The following is a 15402-nucleotide window of genomic DNA, read 5'->3' on the forward strand; positions in this document are numbered from 1 at the left end:
TCCTACACATCTCTACTGGGACTTCCCTTTGCTTCAGGCCGGGCCTCTGAACCACAAGGTTCTGTGTTCACTGAAAACAACTACAGGGGAAAAGTGACGGCACAGAAATGGTTCTCAATGTCAAACAGCTGTGCTGTTCTAGCGAACGCATGCGACGATCCCCCAACAAAGGCCTATACACCCTTTAATTTGGGGGTGAATAATGGCAGAAGGAAAAAAAAGTAGACTCTGAAAGTAGTGTAAGCATGTGAACACACACACACACACAGTGGCCCGGTTCGGGTGGGGGAGGGGCGAGGAGTTGGCACAGAAACAGACCAGCCTGTGTTGCTGCTCTACCACCTGGGCAGAGAGTCTTGGCACACCATCAGACGCCACCCTGCCAGCCTGGCAGAGCACTGCTGCCTCAGGGCTCAACACACGCATCTCTGAACCCCTCCTATTGGCCGGCCCGGCTCCTAGCTCGCTCCAAATAGCCCGTCCTCACTAAGGCCGGAGGCGGGCCACAGGTACGCACATGTAGAGAGAACACAAATGACCTGGTTCCAGGGAAACTTTTGCATCTACATGCACGTAAGCACTTTCAATTAGTTTATTTAAAAAGAAAAAAAAATGTTTTAACTCTCAAATCTTGATTACATTACATCATGAACATTTTACTGTACAGGGTAAAGTAATACAAAAGGTTTACTCTAAATATAGACGGTTGACACGTCGTCTCTCAGGTGAACATTAATGAACTTCAGTCATCATCAGATAGCTCCAGGTCCTCCACCAGATCCTCATCTCCTTCTGCCAGCTTTATCAGAGCAGAGGAGGACAGCGGCTGAGGAGCCTCTTCATCTACATCATCATCATCTAGAGTAAAGACGGGAAGCACAACGTCAGTCAGCGAAATGGGAATCTAAGAATAATGTCAAGCATCCACTTTTTGATAATCTGCACAAATGTTAATTCTATGCGAAGTATTTTTTCATGTGCTAAGTATATTCGTGCTGCTTTGGTGTATTGCACTCTGTCTTTTCATTGGGTCCATGAATGTGCTTCCTTGGTCCCACCAAACAGTGCAAACCCAAAGAAATAAAGATATGTTGCATCCAAATTGTTGATTAATCCTTGCAGCTACATCGTAATGACTGCATACATGCACATGATGTTGGGTAATACAGCCGTCTCTCAACACTACAAATTTCTTTGTGTATGCTTTAAAAAGAAATATTGTACTAACCAGAGTCTCCGCCCATCACTTCCTCATCATTGCTCATGTCAGACATATCTTCATCATAATCATCGTCATACCCCCGGCGGCCCGTTTTCCCTGAGGAGAGATGGTGAAAAACACTGTTGAATTGTGTGTACTGTTGTTTTCTTCAGACACGAGTTTGCGTTGGTGCACCGCTGACGTCTGAAGGCTTTGGAGACACCTATATGTGGGCCAGGCATCAGAGGCAGCTGGAAGCGTCGATTTCCTCATGAGATGGAACAGAGTCGATTACAGACGCCGCTGCTGCTGCTGCACAAACACCCATGACAGTTTACTGCCGGCAATTTCAGACATCTTATGCTCACAGGCTAAATATAGCAAATGGAGATAGCAGGCAGGTTGCACGGCGACCAGGATGACGGGAGAGGTGTGAGTGTGAGAGCGAATGAGCACTGGGGAGAAGTTGGGAGTTTGTTTGAATGCATGTTGTGGTATACTCAGGACTCAGGGTGTGTGTGCGCGCTGTCTATCCAAAGGGACAACTGGGGTCCACAGGCTTTGAAGTAGAGGTGTGATGAGATGCTCGGGGGGGGGTAAAGGAGAGAAGCAAAACGGAGCTACTTCCTCAGAACACAGTTATACAATACATGCTCACACATAGATTACATAAGGGCTATTAAAACATTAGCGACTTCCCTTCTTATCTGAAATTCTGTTGACAAATGTATAATCCCCATCTACTCTTTTTTTGACGGTTATATGCTACTTGCGGAGATCAGTGGTCCCCAAATGACCTGGAAGACATCTCGCTCACACACACGCTCAAACTACCTATTTTCCGGAAGTGTGTGCAACCACAAAGAGCTTTGGGGAGCTGCCCAAAAGCTTTTGACTCCTCTAGACTGGACGACAGGGGGGGTGTGGGTGTGCATGTCTTTGTGTGTGCACGTGTTGCGAGGACATGCGGGGGCAGCTGGTTGAAGCCCACAGAGCCAGAAAAAAAACAACAAAAAAAAAAAAAGAGACAGAGAGAGAGCGAGGGAGAGGGAGCGGCCACCTCTGGGCTGGTTTGAATTAGGAACCCCCGCTGGGATCTAAGCCTGTACTTCCTGTCGGGGGGGTTTCAGCTCGTATGTGTGTGCAATGGGTTGAGGAAAGACGAGCAAAAGGGAGGGAGGACGGAGGTGGGGGGTTTACTGAGCAAGAGGCGGGGGCTCGCCGCTTGCTGGCAGCTGCCCGTTCGTTTGTTGGGACTCTCTCTACAATGAAGTCCAGATGCATTTAGGGGAAAAAAATCCCCCCTTCCGCCTACTCCTTTCCTCCGTGACCTTGCGGAGGCCTTTGTGCTGCTTGGAGCGTGTCCGAGTGTAAAGCTGTAAAAGCCAGGTTGCAGCTGCCTGTGACCTGTGGACGACCCCGAGGGGACGAGTTCTGGGGCTGAAGAAAGATCAGACTGGAGACATAAAAATCATCTGATAAGCAGACATTTTCTCTGTGGTTTGATTTGAAATTTTACTTTTTACTAATTCCTGCCTCTGTGGATGTTTTAATCAGAATGCAATCTGCCTCATGCAGCCAAATCTTGATCAAGGCGGAACCATGAATGCAAAATAATCCGTCATCACCTCTTTGACTTTGCTTATGCGCTGTGGTAAACACGGCCGCCTGGAGGACGAGACATCGCCGCCTAATGTTCAACCAGGGAAATGTGGAAGTGTGAATGAGTGCACCAGCTTGCCTTTGATTTTTAGTTTTCCGTCATCTTCGTCCGATCCACTCTCATATTCAAACAGATCCTTGAATTCCTTCTTGTCCTCCACCTTCTTCTCCTGAACCTTCCTGCGTTTGATCTCAGGGAGATCCAGATCCTCCATCTTTACAGAACACAAAACCAGGAGGGTAAAATGCACTGTACTGCCCGTCAAATGATCCACAACATAGCATTACGGATTCATGGAACACATGGACACAATTGAGATAAAGTGGCATTCATAAAGGAACGCCAGACGAGATTCATGACTGGCAAAAGGCATAAGTCTGTGCTGTTTTTTTGGATAGTTACCCTTTCTTTGCCAGAGATTTCTAGCTGGATCTCCTTCTCCCTCAGCTTCTTCCACTGGCTGTAGTACCTGGAGAGGGGAGTCCCCTCCTCCTTGATCTGCTTCTCCCATGCCGCCTGGCAGAGAACACAATGAAAACAGTTTTGTTAAAGACTGTATACCAGTTATTTTTTAAGAATCTATTAAAGGACTTTCAGCCGTTTCATTCAGGTTTGGAAATTATCGTAATAATATGTGGCCTTCTATCTCAACTCTACATCAATTGACCAGGACAAAGTGATGAACAGAAGGGTCACTGGTGGGAAAGACTGATGGGAGGTGCCTGCAAACTGGGGACTTGAAGATCTCCATCCCCTGAGAAGGTCTGTGTGGATGATATTGATTAGGCCCAATCACATTATCTCACCAACAAATCCAATAGAGAAAACAGGCTGCATCCACTTGCGCCTGTTAGCTTAACACATTTACCGTGCTGCTATTAAGATAGGTGTGCACACACAAAATCTAACTAGCAAGGCTTCTGAATTTAGCCTCAACTCACAAACAGAAGAAATATATTTCCACACAGAGGCAGCAGAGCAACATGTGTGACGTGGATGGAGGCAGGGAATCTCTAATTAGGCGAGCTCTCGGTTTGTGTGACATCAGCAGCGGGCCTGTGGCCGGAGGGAGGCCGTGGCCTTTTCCAAAGCAGCAGCAAGGCCTCTCCTTCGCCTGCGGTGACACCTACTACTGCCGCCGTGCCAGGGAGTGGATGCCATGGCGACCGCCTCGGCTGAGAGGAGAGCCATGGCGACAGGAGCTGACGCGGTGCCGTGCTGTTGTACTTTAACACACACACACCCTCCACCTCTTTCATTTAATCTTTAAACACTCAAATATGAATCAGCCATACATGTCAGGACTGTCCGGAGCAACAGCGTCAGATAGAAGCATGTTTGTGTGGACAGTACAGAGAGAGTAAGTCAACACAGACAACACACTAATAGCTGCTCATTAAGGCTTAGGAGGCGCTGGTTCAAAAACACATAAGAGCTTCCGATAACCACAGGGTCGTCCTTAACAGGAAAGTGGTCTCCATTATCAGTCGCCGACCGTGAGGTTCGAAAGTCAGCTGCCAACTGGACAGGAACCCAAAAAAGGAATGCAACTGGATGAGATTGAACTTTTCTTTGATAACTCTTATTTATAAAATATATGCACTAAACATGAACTACTAGGTTAAGTCTTATATTAACACTAGCAGTTCATGTTTAGTGAAGAAGAACATTTTACAAGAGTGAGGCTGAATAATCCAAATAAGTTGTATTGTTGGGTCAATAATTAGTATTAAGACATCGTTGATTGAAATTTGCATTAATGAGTTCTTATTTCATATAGAATGCCATAAATGTTCTACAAGTCATAGGGTCAAAAGTTTCTCAAAGGGTCCCACTTTCTCATTGAATTAGAAGAGAAAATGTGTTCAAACTTCTGACGGGTACTATATACATTGAGTCATAGTCCAATATAGAAAATAAAGATATACAGTCAATAGTATGTCTTAAGTCATTGTATAATGTGTCATAAATAGTTGCATAGTAGTAAGTTGTAAAAATGAAGACTCAAGAACCACCTCAGAGAGGGATAACAATATTTAGGATGCAGCTAAAAAAAACGTTGTCTTGCACTACACAAAGGGAGGCTGGCACCAAGCTCTCGTGCCTAATGCAATCATGACGTCAATAAATCGAGACAAACGAGAAGCGTCAATCGCACAAGTGCTTTTCAATATATGTTATGCATCTTTAGTTCCTGCACAATGAGCGTACATCTAAAATTCCAATATATAATACATATACTTCAGGTTCTTACAGAGGGGAACACTAAGTACAAACTGTTAACAATATTGTTCATAGTTTGAAGTTAAAACCTTTGCTGTGGTTTGAAGCCAAGTGTTTGGTTTTCATATTTAAACAGTTGATATATTGTTCAATTTGAAGAAAACATTTGCCTCGGTAATAAATAAAAATGAATCTAATTCTTTAATGTTGTCAATCATTGTTTTGTGTTTCTTTTTTAAAAAGGTTTAGCACCGATATCGGAAAAAACCCAAACGATACCATTGACTGATACTCACTGTCAAACTTTGTTTGTGGACGAGCACCTGTGAGCATTTACAACTCATTTTAAATTTTTTAAAACAGCCTTTAAAAAAAAAAAAGGTTCAGAAAAGCGTGTTGTTTACTTATAGTCATTAGCAAACCGAAGAGCCAAGCTGAAAGTAAATACAAACGTGCAGAAAAGGTTAAATAAGGACGATCCGAAAGCAGCCTGTGAAATCACAACCCCCCCCCCCCGCCCTTCACACACACTCACCACAGCAGCGGCATCGGCCACTCCGAAGGCCGCCTTCTGTCTCCGTCCTGTGATGTGGCTGCTGTTCTCCTGTACCTTTTCCAGCAGCTGGCGCATTGGCTTGCAGTAATTGGGCACTTTGCATTCCTTCAGGAACGCTTTCAGCTGCAGGGACGTGGAGGGGAGACGCGTGAGCAAAGAGGAACGCGGGTAAACGCAAACCCAAAAGCATCCAGTCCGCCCTTACAGGCACAGCAGAGGACTGCATCAGTGTATTTCTGCATTACCCGAGTGATGTGTGTACAATTGAAGGTGGAGATTAAAACAGAACAAGGACCTTTGAGGCCCATTCCGGGATCAGTTTAAAAGGTGATTGTTACCTGGATGACGGTGGGCAGGGCGAGCTCTGGGTACCCGATGGAGCTGGACTGAGTGTGGAAGTATTCCAGTATGAGGTCATACAGCTGGTCAATCAACCCGTCCTAAAATGCAACAGAATTGCAAGCAAAAGCCATCTTTAAGACATGCATAAAAAACTAGTTACTGAAAAGCACAGATGAGACACATTGCTGCTGTAGCAGTGACCATGAGTCCAAACCGAAGAAAAACCTCCATCCACATAAGAGCGTGAACAGTCAATGAAGGCTCCTAGACGTCGCTAGCACAGCATCCATTTGTGAAACAGCCGGTTATGTAACTCACAATTGTATCGTCAGTGCAGAACAAAATAACCTGCCTCCTCGAAAGACAAACCAGACATCAGACCGAATGATTGAATGTAGTGAAATTAAACGGCAATTCAATTACCAGGCTACATTAATGGGTCCAATACATATTCATGACGCCATAAAACATGCTGGACGTTGAAAAGATTGAATCAAATGTAACTGAATAACCGAGTGGCTGTCTTTGTTAAGCCCGATTTTGTCTAACACGGGTTCAGGTTCAGACGGATCGGTTCTTGTGTAGTCAGGTCTGCTACGCGACTACGAGGCAGCGGTTCGTGGCAGACGCCCAGGTGACGGCAGGGGAAATAGCCCAGGTGAGCAGAGTGTGAGGGATAATCCCAGAGGGCCGCGCTGCAATCCTCTCAATCCCCTAACGTACGGCGCTGAACACGCAGGGGAAGGGAACAACGGGGAAATCTCATTGTCTAAGAATTGAACCACTCGTTAACACCAACACAGACCAGGAGCACCGGTGGTGGATCAAACCTTATAGGCTTTCTCCGTCAGGTTGACGTTGCTCAGCTTCAGGGTGACTGCAAAGTTGATGGGTTTCTTGCTCATTCGCCCCGGTTTCTTGTTGAAGTCCACCTGCTGGAGCATCTGTAAAAAAGAAAATGTTTAGTTCAGACCCAAATATTTTCAGAGATGTTTGGTAGCACAGTGAAGTGCACAACGTAGCGCCAAACATAGCAACACGTTGCCCGACAACCGTAGTTCACGTTTGTGATTATTGGGTCTTTTAATCCTTGTTTGCCATCGCTCATTTGGTTTAAATTTCACAAAATAAATGTAAAGTATAAACTATCTTAGCGTCAATGTACATTTAAAAAAAGCTACATTTGCTTCTTCATTGGAAACCTCTTTTTCAAGGTTAACTTAAATGAACAACCACAGGTGAACTGTACGTTGAGGTGTTTTTCATGTGACAATCATTCTTGCAATGTTCATTTTACATCACAGTACGTCAAAGTAAATTTTAGCCACTGAGTGGGCTTTTGTCTACAAGCGTCAGCTTTCACATCTGCCCACGATGCGCAAGTGAATTTTGGTCTTGTGTTGGTACTTGTGTATCAGGCTATTTCTACCTCCCCGTATCTCAGTGCGTTTGTGTGTGTGGTCGTTACTGTGCTCAGTGTGCGAAGCAGAGCAACGCTCCTGGCCGGTGCTGTCTGTACAAACATAGGATGTGGTGGCGGTCTGCGGGGGAGCCAGAGGGAAGTGGGAAGGCATGGGCCAACCCGGGTGCATGCACGTATACACAGCGCGATGCACGCGCACACGCACAGCTAGTGAAGCAGGAAGCTCCAAATCATACACCCCCCATGGAGATGCGAGAACACACACAGGCACAGAGACACACACACAGGAGGAAAGGGCTGCTTCTACTGCTCTAATTAAAACAGTAGCAGCGTACCTCCGCCCGCCGTTAACTGTGCTTTAACAAGGGGAACAGTAAGGCAGAAAAGGCACAGGAAATATCGTGCGTCACAAATAAACACGGTTTGCTGTAGGGGGGGGGGGGCGGGGGGGGGCTCTGAGTATGCGTTCGGGGAGGGGGGGCATAAGCAGGGAGGATGTGGTCTGCACAGCGCGTTAGGACCAGCGTGTGAACCACAAACGAGCCTTTATTGCTTTGGTCAAACTGCCGCATGCACACACGCACACGCTTACAGAGAAAAGGAAAAAAGGACGAGCAATCCAGGCGGGCCGAGCTAGTCACTGTCGCCAGCCCCTCCGCTCTCTGGCACATGACAACACCGACCCACCGCACGCTTGCACACACTCGCTCACAGAAGACACACAAACCGCACGATCACCTGACCCGGAGAAAATGTTGTCAGTTGGTGACCCGTGATTGGTCTGATAAAAAGATGTCTCTCCCTCTCTCGCTCTCAGTTTTATCTTTTGATGCGTTTCCCCCTGAACTTCTTCAGTTGTGGCCGTTGAGACCAAAATCCATTCAGACGCCACTGGTGTTTTCCACAGCAAACCACTGACGGAACATTTCATCACATCTACTTTTTTATTGTTTCCGCTTGAGATGAAGACAACCAACTGACTAACTATTCTGCATAATTCAAACGCATTTGAGATCTCTCAGTTGAGTATAATGGTTAGAGAAACTATTTAAACGGCTGCAAACTTGACACAAGCTGTATTAATCCCATCAGTCCCTTCAGTTTATGCACTTTGACTAGTGGTTATTGGATATGACATGACGTCCTACCTCCAGGAGGAAGGGCAGCACAGGTACAAACGTGTTGGTGCTGCTGGACAGCAGGGTGAGGGCTCTGCAACAGTGCATCCTCAGTGGGTAGTATCTCGATGAGGGCACCAGTCTGTTCGGTAAAAGAAAACCGAGGTCAATGTCTCCACCTGCTGTTGGCAAATTGTACAGTGACACTCACCCGAAAAATCAGATCAGCGTTTTAAACAGAATATATGATATCAGACTTTGGGATGAAATCCCAAACGCTACTTGTGAATCAGAAATGATAATTGTGTTCAATACTATTCTTACATACACTTGTATTGAGTTATCAAGCAGTAGAGATAAAGATATGTACTCAGGGCTGTGTATTTCACAGTTGAAAAATAAACTCATGATTACATTGTTGTATTACCTAAAGTCAGCAATCACATTTCCCTCCATGCAGGAGTTTTCATCCTCATTGCAGCACTTTTTTTTTTGCAGCACAATGTTGCAGCTATATTAAGATTCAAAAGTAGCCCTGAGTGATCAGTTTGAAAGGTCCATGAGTTTAAGGATTTGGCAGACATCAAAAGAGCAGATTTAATTTTAGTACTTTTTGTGGGCAACAAGGACGGAACAGATTTTATCAGAAATACCTGAATAATCAACTACAGAGAGAAGAATTTTTCTAACTTGTCAGTAGCTGAGATTTTGTTGGGATGAAACTCATATCTGCAATTGTTTAAATCATCACTCAAGCAAAAATTGGGTTGAAGTGGATTGGGTAGGTTTTTCCACCCAGAGGCGTGACAGACTAACGCAACAAAGACTAACAACTAATAATATTACAATCAGCAAAAATCTAAATCAACTATTAACAGTGTAATTATTGGTAGTGCACAGTTAAACGTCTAATGCTGAATAATGTTCAGGGGAGGAGGGAGAGAGGCACTGACAGCACTTTAAATGACTTAACCGCAAACTCATACGGGATGAAACAGGTCTTATGTCTAATTGCCTACTTTGCATAATCGCTGTAGAGATCACAACACTAATCGGTCAAAGCTCGTCGCGTCAAATATTTTTTACTGCCAAGATCGCAACATCAGCTTCTGTCATTGCAATCTCAATCTCTTTGCCCCTCCGCGATTCACGTGGATGATTATTGCACCCACATTATTTGGGATAAACGCTACTATTGCAATTTTCAGACCATTTTATGCTACTGATAACATAATGACAATAGTACACTCTTTCAAAGAACGTTTTATTCATCAGAATATTTAGAATCAGAATGTGAAAAATATATCCTAAATAAATAAAACGCATTTCCTTCACCTGCCGGCGTGTGAAGCTGCTGCCTAAGCCCCGCCTCCGACAATGAAAGCAGACTAGAGGGCAGCACGATCGACCGAAAATGTTGGTTCATTTATATGCACAATGAATATCGCACTACCAAAAATGATCGCACTCATGTAAAATGTTGTGCAATAAGTCAATATATTGCATATCGCGAGAGGCCTATGAATGACACATTTTCAGAAAAGCGGCAGGGTTGCCGGTATGATGGTAATTGACCATTTAATAATCTGCATCATAACCAGTAACATTTCTCCGTCCGGCCCGTTCCGAATAGGCGCGTTTGATCATAAAGGTGAAAACAAACAGCTGACTACTTCATTTCAGACAATAATATATTATTAATTTACGATGATACAAGTATCTCCGCAAAACGTTTTGCATATTTTATGTCATATTGTCTAAAATGCAGAAGTAAGTTAATAACAACTGTAAATAATAATAGTGTATATAAATATACTCACTTGATGGTGCCGAGTATGACCTGGCATAGTGGATAGATCAGAGGCTGGAGGACATCACTTGGGTGCAAGGTGCTGAGGACCCGACACCAGAGGAACAGACAGTGGATATACTGCCAGTTGTAAACCGACTGGTACGTTTCCTACAGAACACACACAACAAAAGACTTATTAGAGGTGCTTAAATGTCTATGAACCTCCAAAATATCTGAACTCGTCACTTAATTATGTTGTTTCTGATGCGTCATGAGGATGTGCTTGTTTAGGGGATGATAATAAGCAACTGCTGTGTGATAGTGTATGTGGGCATTCACATAGAAACAAGTAAAGAACGTGCCGCTGGTATTGAACCTTTTGAGTGAGGAGCACAAAGACGGCAATTTTATATCAAATCGAAAATTATCTGCAGAGGAAGTGGCTGAAAAACAGACACATAATAATAATTTTGGTGAGCTGGCTTCACTTTCTCTCTAACACGTTCCTGCTTTAAATCAAGCTAAATAACCGTTATTGGTGAGAAACGATTTGATACCAGAAATAAAAATAGACATTATAGAGGGAATTATGACAAACATAATTAACGAACATCAGCACTAGGCAGTTGATGCTAGTTACGTACCGTATTTTCCGCGCTATACGGCGCACCGGATTAAAAGGCGCACCTTCAATGAATGACCTATTTTAGAACATTTTTCATACATAGGGCGCACCGGATTATAAGACGCATAAAATACTTCAGTCAAACGTTTTACCTGGGTTTGCGTTATGGTAGGGTGACCAGACGTCCTCTTTTCCCCGGACATGTCCTCTTTTTGAGACCTAACAGTCGTCCGTGTTGCCAGATTGGAAATGTTCACCATTTCCAGCAATACTGAGCACCTATTGTACCAAAGGCTCAAAATGGTCGTATTTGGAGGATAATTCTTGTGTATCTGGCAACATTGAGATCGGTCGACCAATGACTGTTCTCTCTACAGTCAGAGCTCGCGCAAGAAGGTGGAACAAGGGTGGAATAACTAGTTTGTGAAAGACCCAGAGAAACACAAATATCCGACGAAGCCAAATCCCGGACGTCTTTGGAATCCCTGCCGGACGCATTTTTAAGGTCTCAAAAAGAGGACATGTCCGGGGAAAAGAGGACATCTGGTCATCCTAACTGTAAGTGAGCACAGTATTGGTGGTTACTGACTACGGTAGCCGTAATGCTGCAAGCGGTGCGGCTTTGTAGTTTACCAGTCGTACCGAAATATATTTATTATTATTGGTTTTTCATACTGAAACATTTTGACAGAGCGCCTTGAGCGCCGTGTACAACCAGTGTGGATCAACCAATTGATCCATATATAAGGCGCTCCGGACTATAAGACGCACTGTCGTTTTTTGAGAAAATTAAAGGCTTTTAAGTGCGTCTTATAGTGCGGAAAATACGGTAATTAAAACTACAAATGTCAACGTGTTATATAAATCAAAGAATCTGTTAAAATGAACATAAAACCACGTAATTCTTAATCATTGGAATTGCGTGTCTCTATTTGAACAATAGATAAAAATAACCAAAAGGATGAGATTTAGAATTTGAAAGCAAAACGTGCCATTCTAAGAATAATCCTTTAATTATTCAAAAAGAAAGTAAAGAGTGATTCAATAACTTTATCTCAGTAATCTAAGAGCATTTCAAATATGTCTGTATATGTCGAATTACGTGTCTTTAAAAGTTTTCATAACCACAAAACACAGTCGAAAACCAACCTTTTTCTTCATGGTCATGGCGTTCCTGAGGTGGATGGCCAACTGCCGGATGTAGATGAAGGCGTGCTGGTAAGAGGCCTGCGTGTCCAGGGCGTACATCTCCGTAAGGGTCCGCTGCATGAAGTTGATCATGGGCAGCGCGTTGGGAGAGGTGAACTTACAGTTTTGTACATAGGAAATGTACATTTGCTGCAAAGAGAAATAAAAACACAACCAAGACAAATTAAAATACTTTCTGCTTCTATTACGAAGTCTTTCAAGAAACCACTCAGTGAATTCTGGTCCACTGCTAATCCAGTTTAGCTGTAAGCGCTTTTCTTTCTGTATCAATTTGCGTTCAGCTCACCTTGAGAATAGGGTTAAGATACGTTTCCTGCTTGTGTCTGCACATCTTGTTGAGTGCCAGGAAGGAGAGAACGCGACTGGTCTCCTCCCCTGTGCTCCACTGCTTCATCAATTGCTGTAAACAAAAAGATCATGAGCTGGCACAAGATAAGCAAAAGATGACGCGAAAAACACAATTAGCGGCTTTGAATTGAGGATGACTTTTCACGCCATCCTACAATGATTTAAGTGTTACCTTCACCAGGTGACGACACTGTTTGGGTAGGCAAAGGAAATAAGGTACGAGCTGGTTGGTGTGCTGCAGGACTGCACTGATGACTGTAGACTCTGTCAGACAGGATAACAGCTAAAGGAGGAGATACAAAAGAGACGTTAGAGGAAAACAGAGAAGTTTTTACAGCTGGCTTATGAATAGATTATTTTGTGTCACAGAAAAACATTCATCTGCATTTTCTCTCCATATCCTTACGTCTACCCCCCAAGAACACAAGAGGCAGAACTCAAAGGGGAGAAAGCTCAAACGGACGCAGAGGAGAGACTAAACAAACCTGAATTACTCCACTGAGATACATCTTGATGTCAATCTGATTCTTCTGCCACCTTGGACTAGACGAAGGGAGCACTAACCTGGAAAACAACAAAATTAAGAAATGATCCATCTTCCCGTAGCTAAATTACGACTATAAGAGGAAGTAGCTTTAAAAAGGTGACATCAACTTCATACTTTTTCTGGTCTTTTTCTGGCTTCAAGTTGAGCATCCTCTGCAGGGCCCCATAAATATCTCTGATACAGAACAAGACCAGGGCATTGAACACTGCAGACAGTAAAAGGAAAGAGATATTTATACACATTTTGGGGACAACGCATGTTGAATTGTTTTGTGGCATTCTCCCAATTCCACACATTCAAATATGTCATTAGGTTAAAAATTCTACAATACGTGCAATGTTGAGCTTGTGCAGCTGAAACAAGTGCCTCAATTTTTACCACCATGTGTTTTTTTAGTTACTGATGAACCCACTGCTGTTTTGTATTATTCTGACTTTTATGGAAAGTTTATATTATGCTTTTTTTTTAAAGTTGCATGTTGCATTCAGCAAATATCTAAAAATACTTACCTATACTTTAGCATCAATATCAATAAAATGCTAGTGCTGTTTTTCAAAACTGCATCCCAACACCAATAATATTAAATTAATAATACAATTATAGCTGTTTTTTGGGTGGGGGCGTGGGGTGGGGTTGACCCTCAATGACCAAATGAGTCTGATGATTCAACTTTGATCAGCTCATAGACAACAAAAGATGGCACCAAACATGTGATATATTCATTTGTGTTGCAAGAATTTCTAAATTAAAATGTTCTGAGTTTGTAATGCATTTCAATTAAAGCTGTTATACAAATATATAAACGTGATATCCTACCTGAGCTGTCATCAACTTTGTATCGACACTGAATCCCTCCTTCACCCTTGGTTGTAGACACAGCAGCCTTAAAGGCCTGAGTGACTTCTCTGAAGAGATGGGGGTTGGAGTCCTTCTTCATTAAAGTTTTCCAGTCTTTAATCATTTTGTCGGTGACTTTGGTGACCTCCACTGCCTTCTTGGATTTCTTCGAAGCTTTCAGACCCTCTTCGTCTTCCTCATCATCATCATCATCAGAGCTGGCCGCCTGTACAAACCACCACAGGATGAAAACCTTTTCCCCCCACAAATTAACTCAATCGTGAACTGACACACACAAAGGCCAGCCTACCTCCAGTGCGGCTGGCAATCTGTGATACTTTCTCTCTTCCTCATCGTCAGAGCTGTCTGTGTCATCGAAGTTTAGGAGCTTTTGGTCATTTGCTTGCAGAAACTTGTAGAACTCTGGATCTTTGTCCTGCAACCTGGACAGTTGCTTCTTGTGCTCAGTGGCGTTACCCAGCTTCCCAGCATCCCTGTCCGAAAAAGACACCCACAAAAAACACATGTCAGTTGCTTTTTTGTACTTAATAGGTGTTATATTGTTATTACCATCACAACACAAAGGTCATAGTGTAACGGTGTGCACAAATAAATTACACCAAATCAAAAGACCCACGTCGTGAGGGCGTTGGATTCCAGCACTTTCGGCTTGTTGCTTCTTTTGAGTCCATTCTGCTGTTCAGGCTCTTCATCAGCTTCACTGTCACTGCCAGAGTCCAAACCTGACAGCATGAACTCGTCCACACTGAGGTCTTGTAACTTCCTACAAAAACAAACCGTTTCAACAGGTTAACGTTACATAATTTGGCCACCATGTGGGGGTAACTGTATGATACGTTACTAGTAGTAACGTTTGCTTTTTTCAATGTTGCCAGCTTGTCAGTAACAAGTAAGATCTCCTTAAACTTCCGTGAACGTTATATTTTCCTCGAGGAGACAAGACTGAACATGTGGCTGATGTTTGATTTGAGCTAACGTTGCCTGCTTCCACGAGCGCCTAAGCTAGCGCTAACAGCATGTGAGGCTAACACACTGTTAATGTTAGCTAAAACAAGTATTTGAAACTCCACAAATACCAGAACTAGACAGACAACACTTACTTCTAAAAGAAACCCACATTGTAACCATTTAAACATCAAATTACACCGCACACAGTAAAGAAAATATCTACATGCCTCTTCTGCTTCGCTGCCATGCTGGATCCGAAACGTGACCACCTCAAACATCAATACCCACAATGCACCACTGCAAAACCAAGCGGTTGGTTTTAGGTTTCACGGGCGAAACACCGCGAAACAGTTTACAAATGAAATAAAATAAGCATTTTTCGTTTGATCCGACACTGTAGGGGAGTTTTGTTTTAGTATTTGGTGACGTTGATATACTACATCATATAACGTGGTACACTATAAACACTTAGTCGTTCACACTTATTCCAACAATACATTAAAAACAAAACAAAGGCGGGCACTGCAACCTCGATATTTCACGGTTACA

General features: G+C 43.4%; 1 protein-coding gene across 1 annotated transcript; it reads right to left on the minus strand.

Moving 5' to 3' along the window:
• Window positions 1–555: 555 nt before the first annotated feature.
• noc2l (NOC2-like nucleolar associated transcriptional repressor) lies at window positions 556–15399 on the minus strand. The gene is made up of 18 exons (XM_040192217.2): window positions 15081–15399; window positions 14522–14668; window positions 14195–14378; window positions 13864–14110; window positions 13162–13252; window positions 12986–13064; window positions 12673–12783; window positions 12439–12552; window positions 12093–12281; window positions 10347–10486; window positions 8557–8668; window positions 6816–6929; window positions 5982–6083; window positions 5623–5766; window positions 3267–3380; window positions 2943–3078; window positions 1229–1318; window positions 556–858 (listed from the first exon to the last, which is right to left on the minus strand). The coding sequence occupies exons 1-18, from the start codon at window positions 15098–15100 to the stop codon at window positions 743–745; spliced, it is 2250 nt and encodes a 749-aa protein (XP_040048151.2). The 5' UTR covers window positions 15101–15399; the 3' UTR covers window positions 556–742.
• Between the last annotated feature and the right edge of the window lie 3 nt (window positions 15400–15402).

This window comes from Gasterosteus aculeatus, chromosome 2, assembly GCF_964276395.1.
Source record: "Gasterosteus aculeatus chromosome 2, fGasAcu3.hap1.1, whole genome shotgun sequence".
In the NCBI taxonomy this organism is placed as follows: domain Eukaryota; kingdom Metazoa; phylum Chordata; class Actinopteri; order Perciformes; family Gasterosteidae; genus Gasterosteus; species Gasterosteus aculeatus.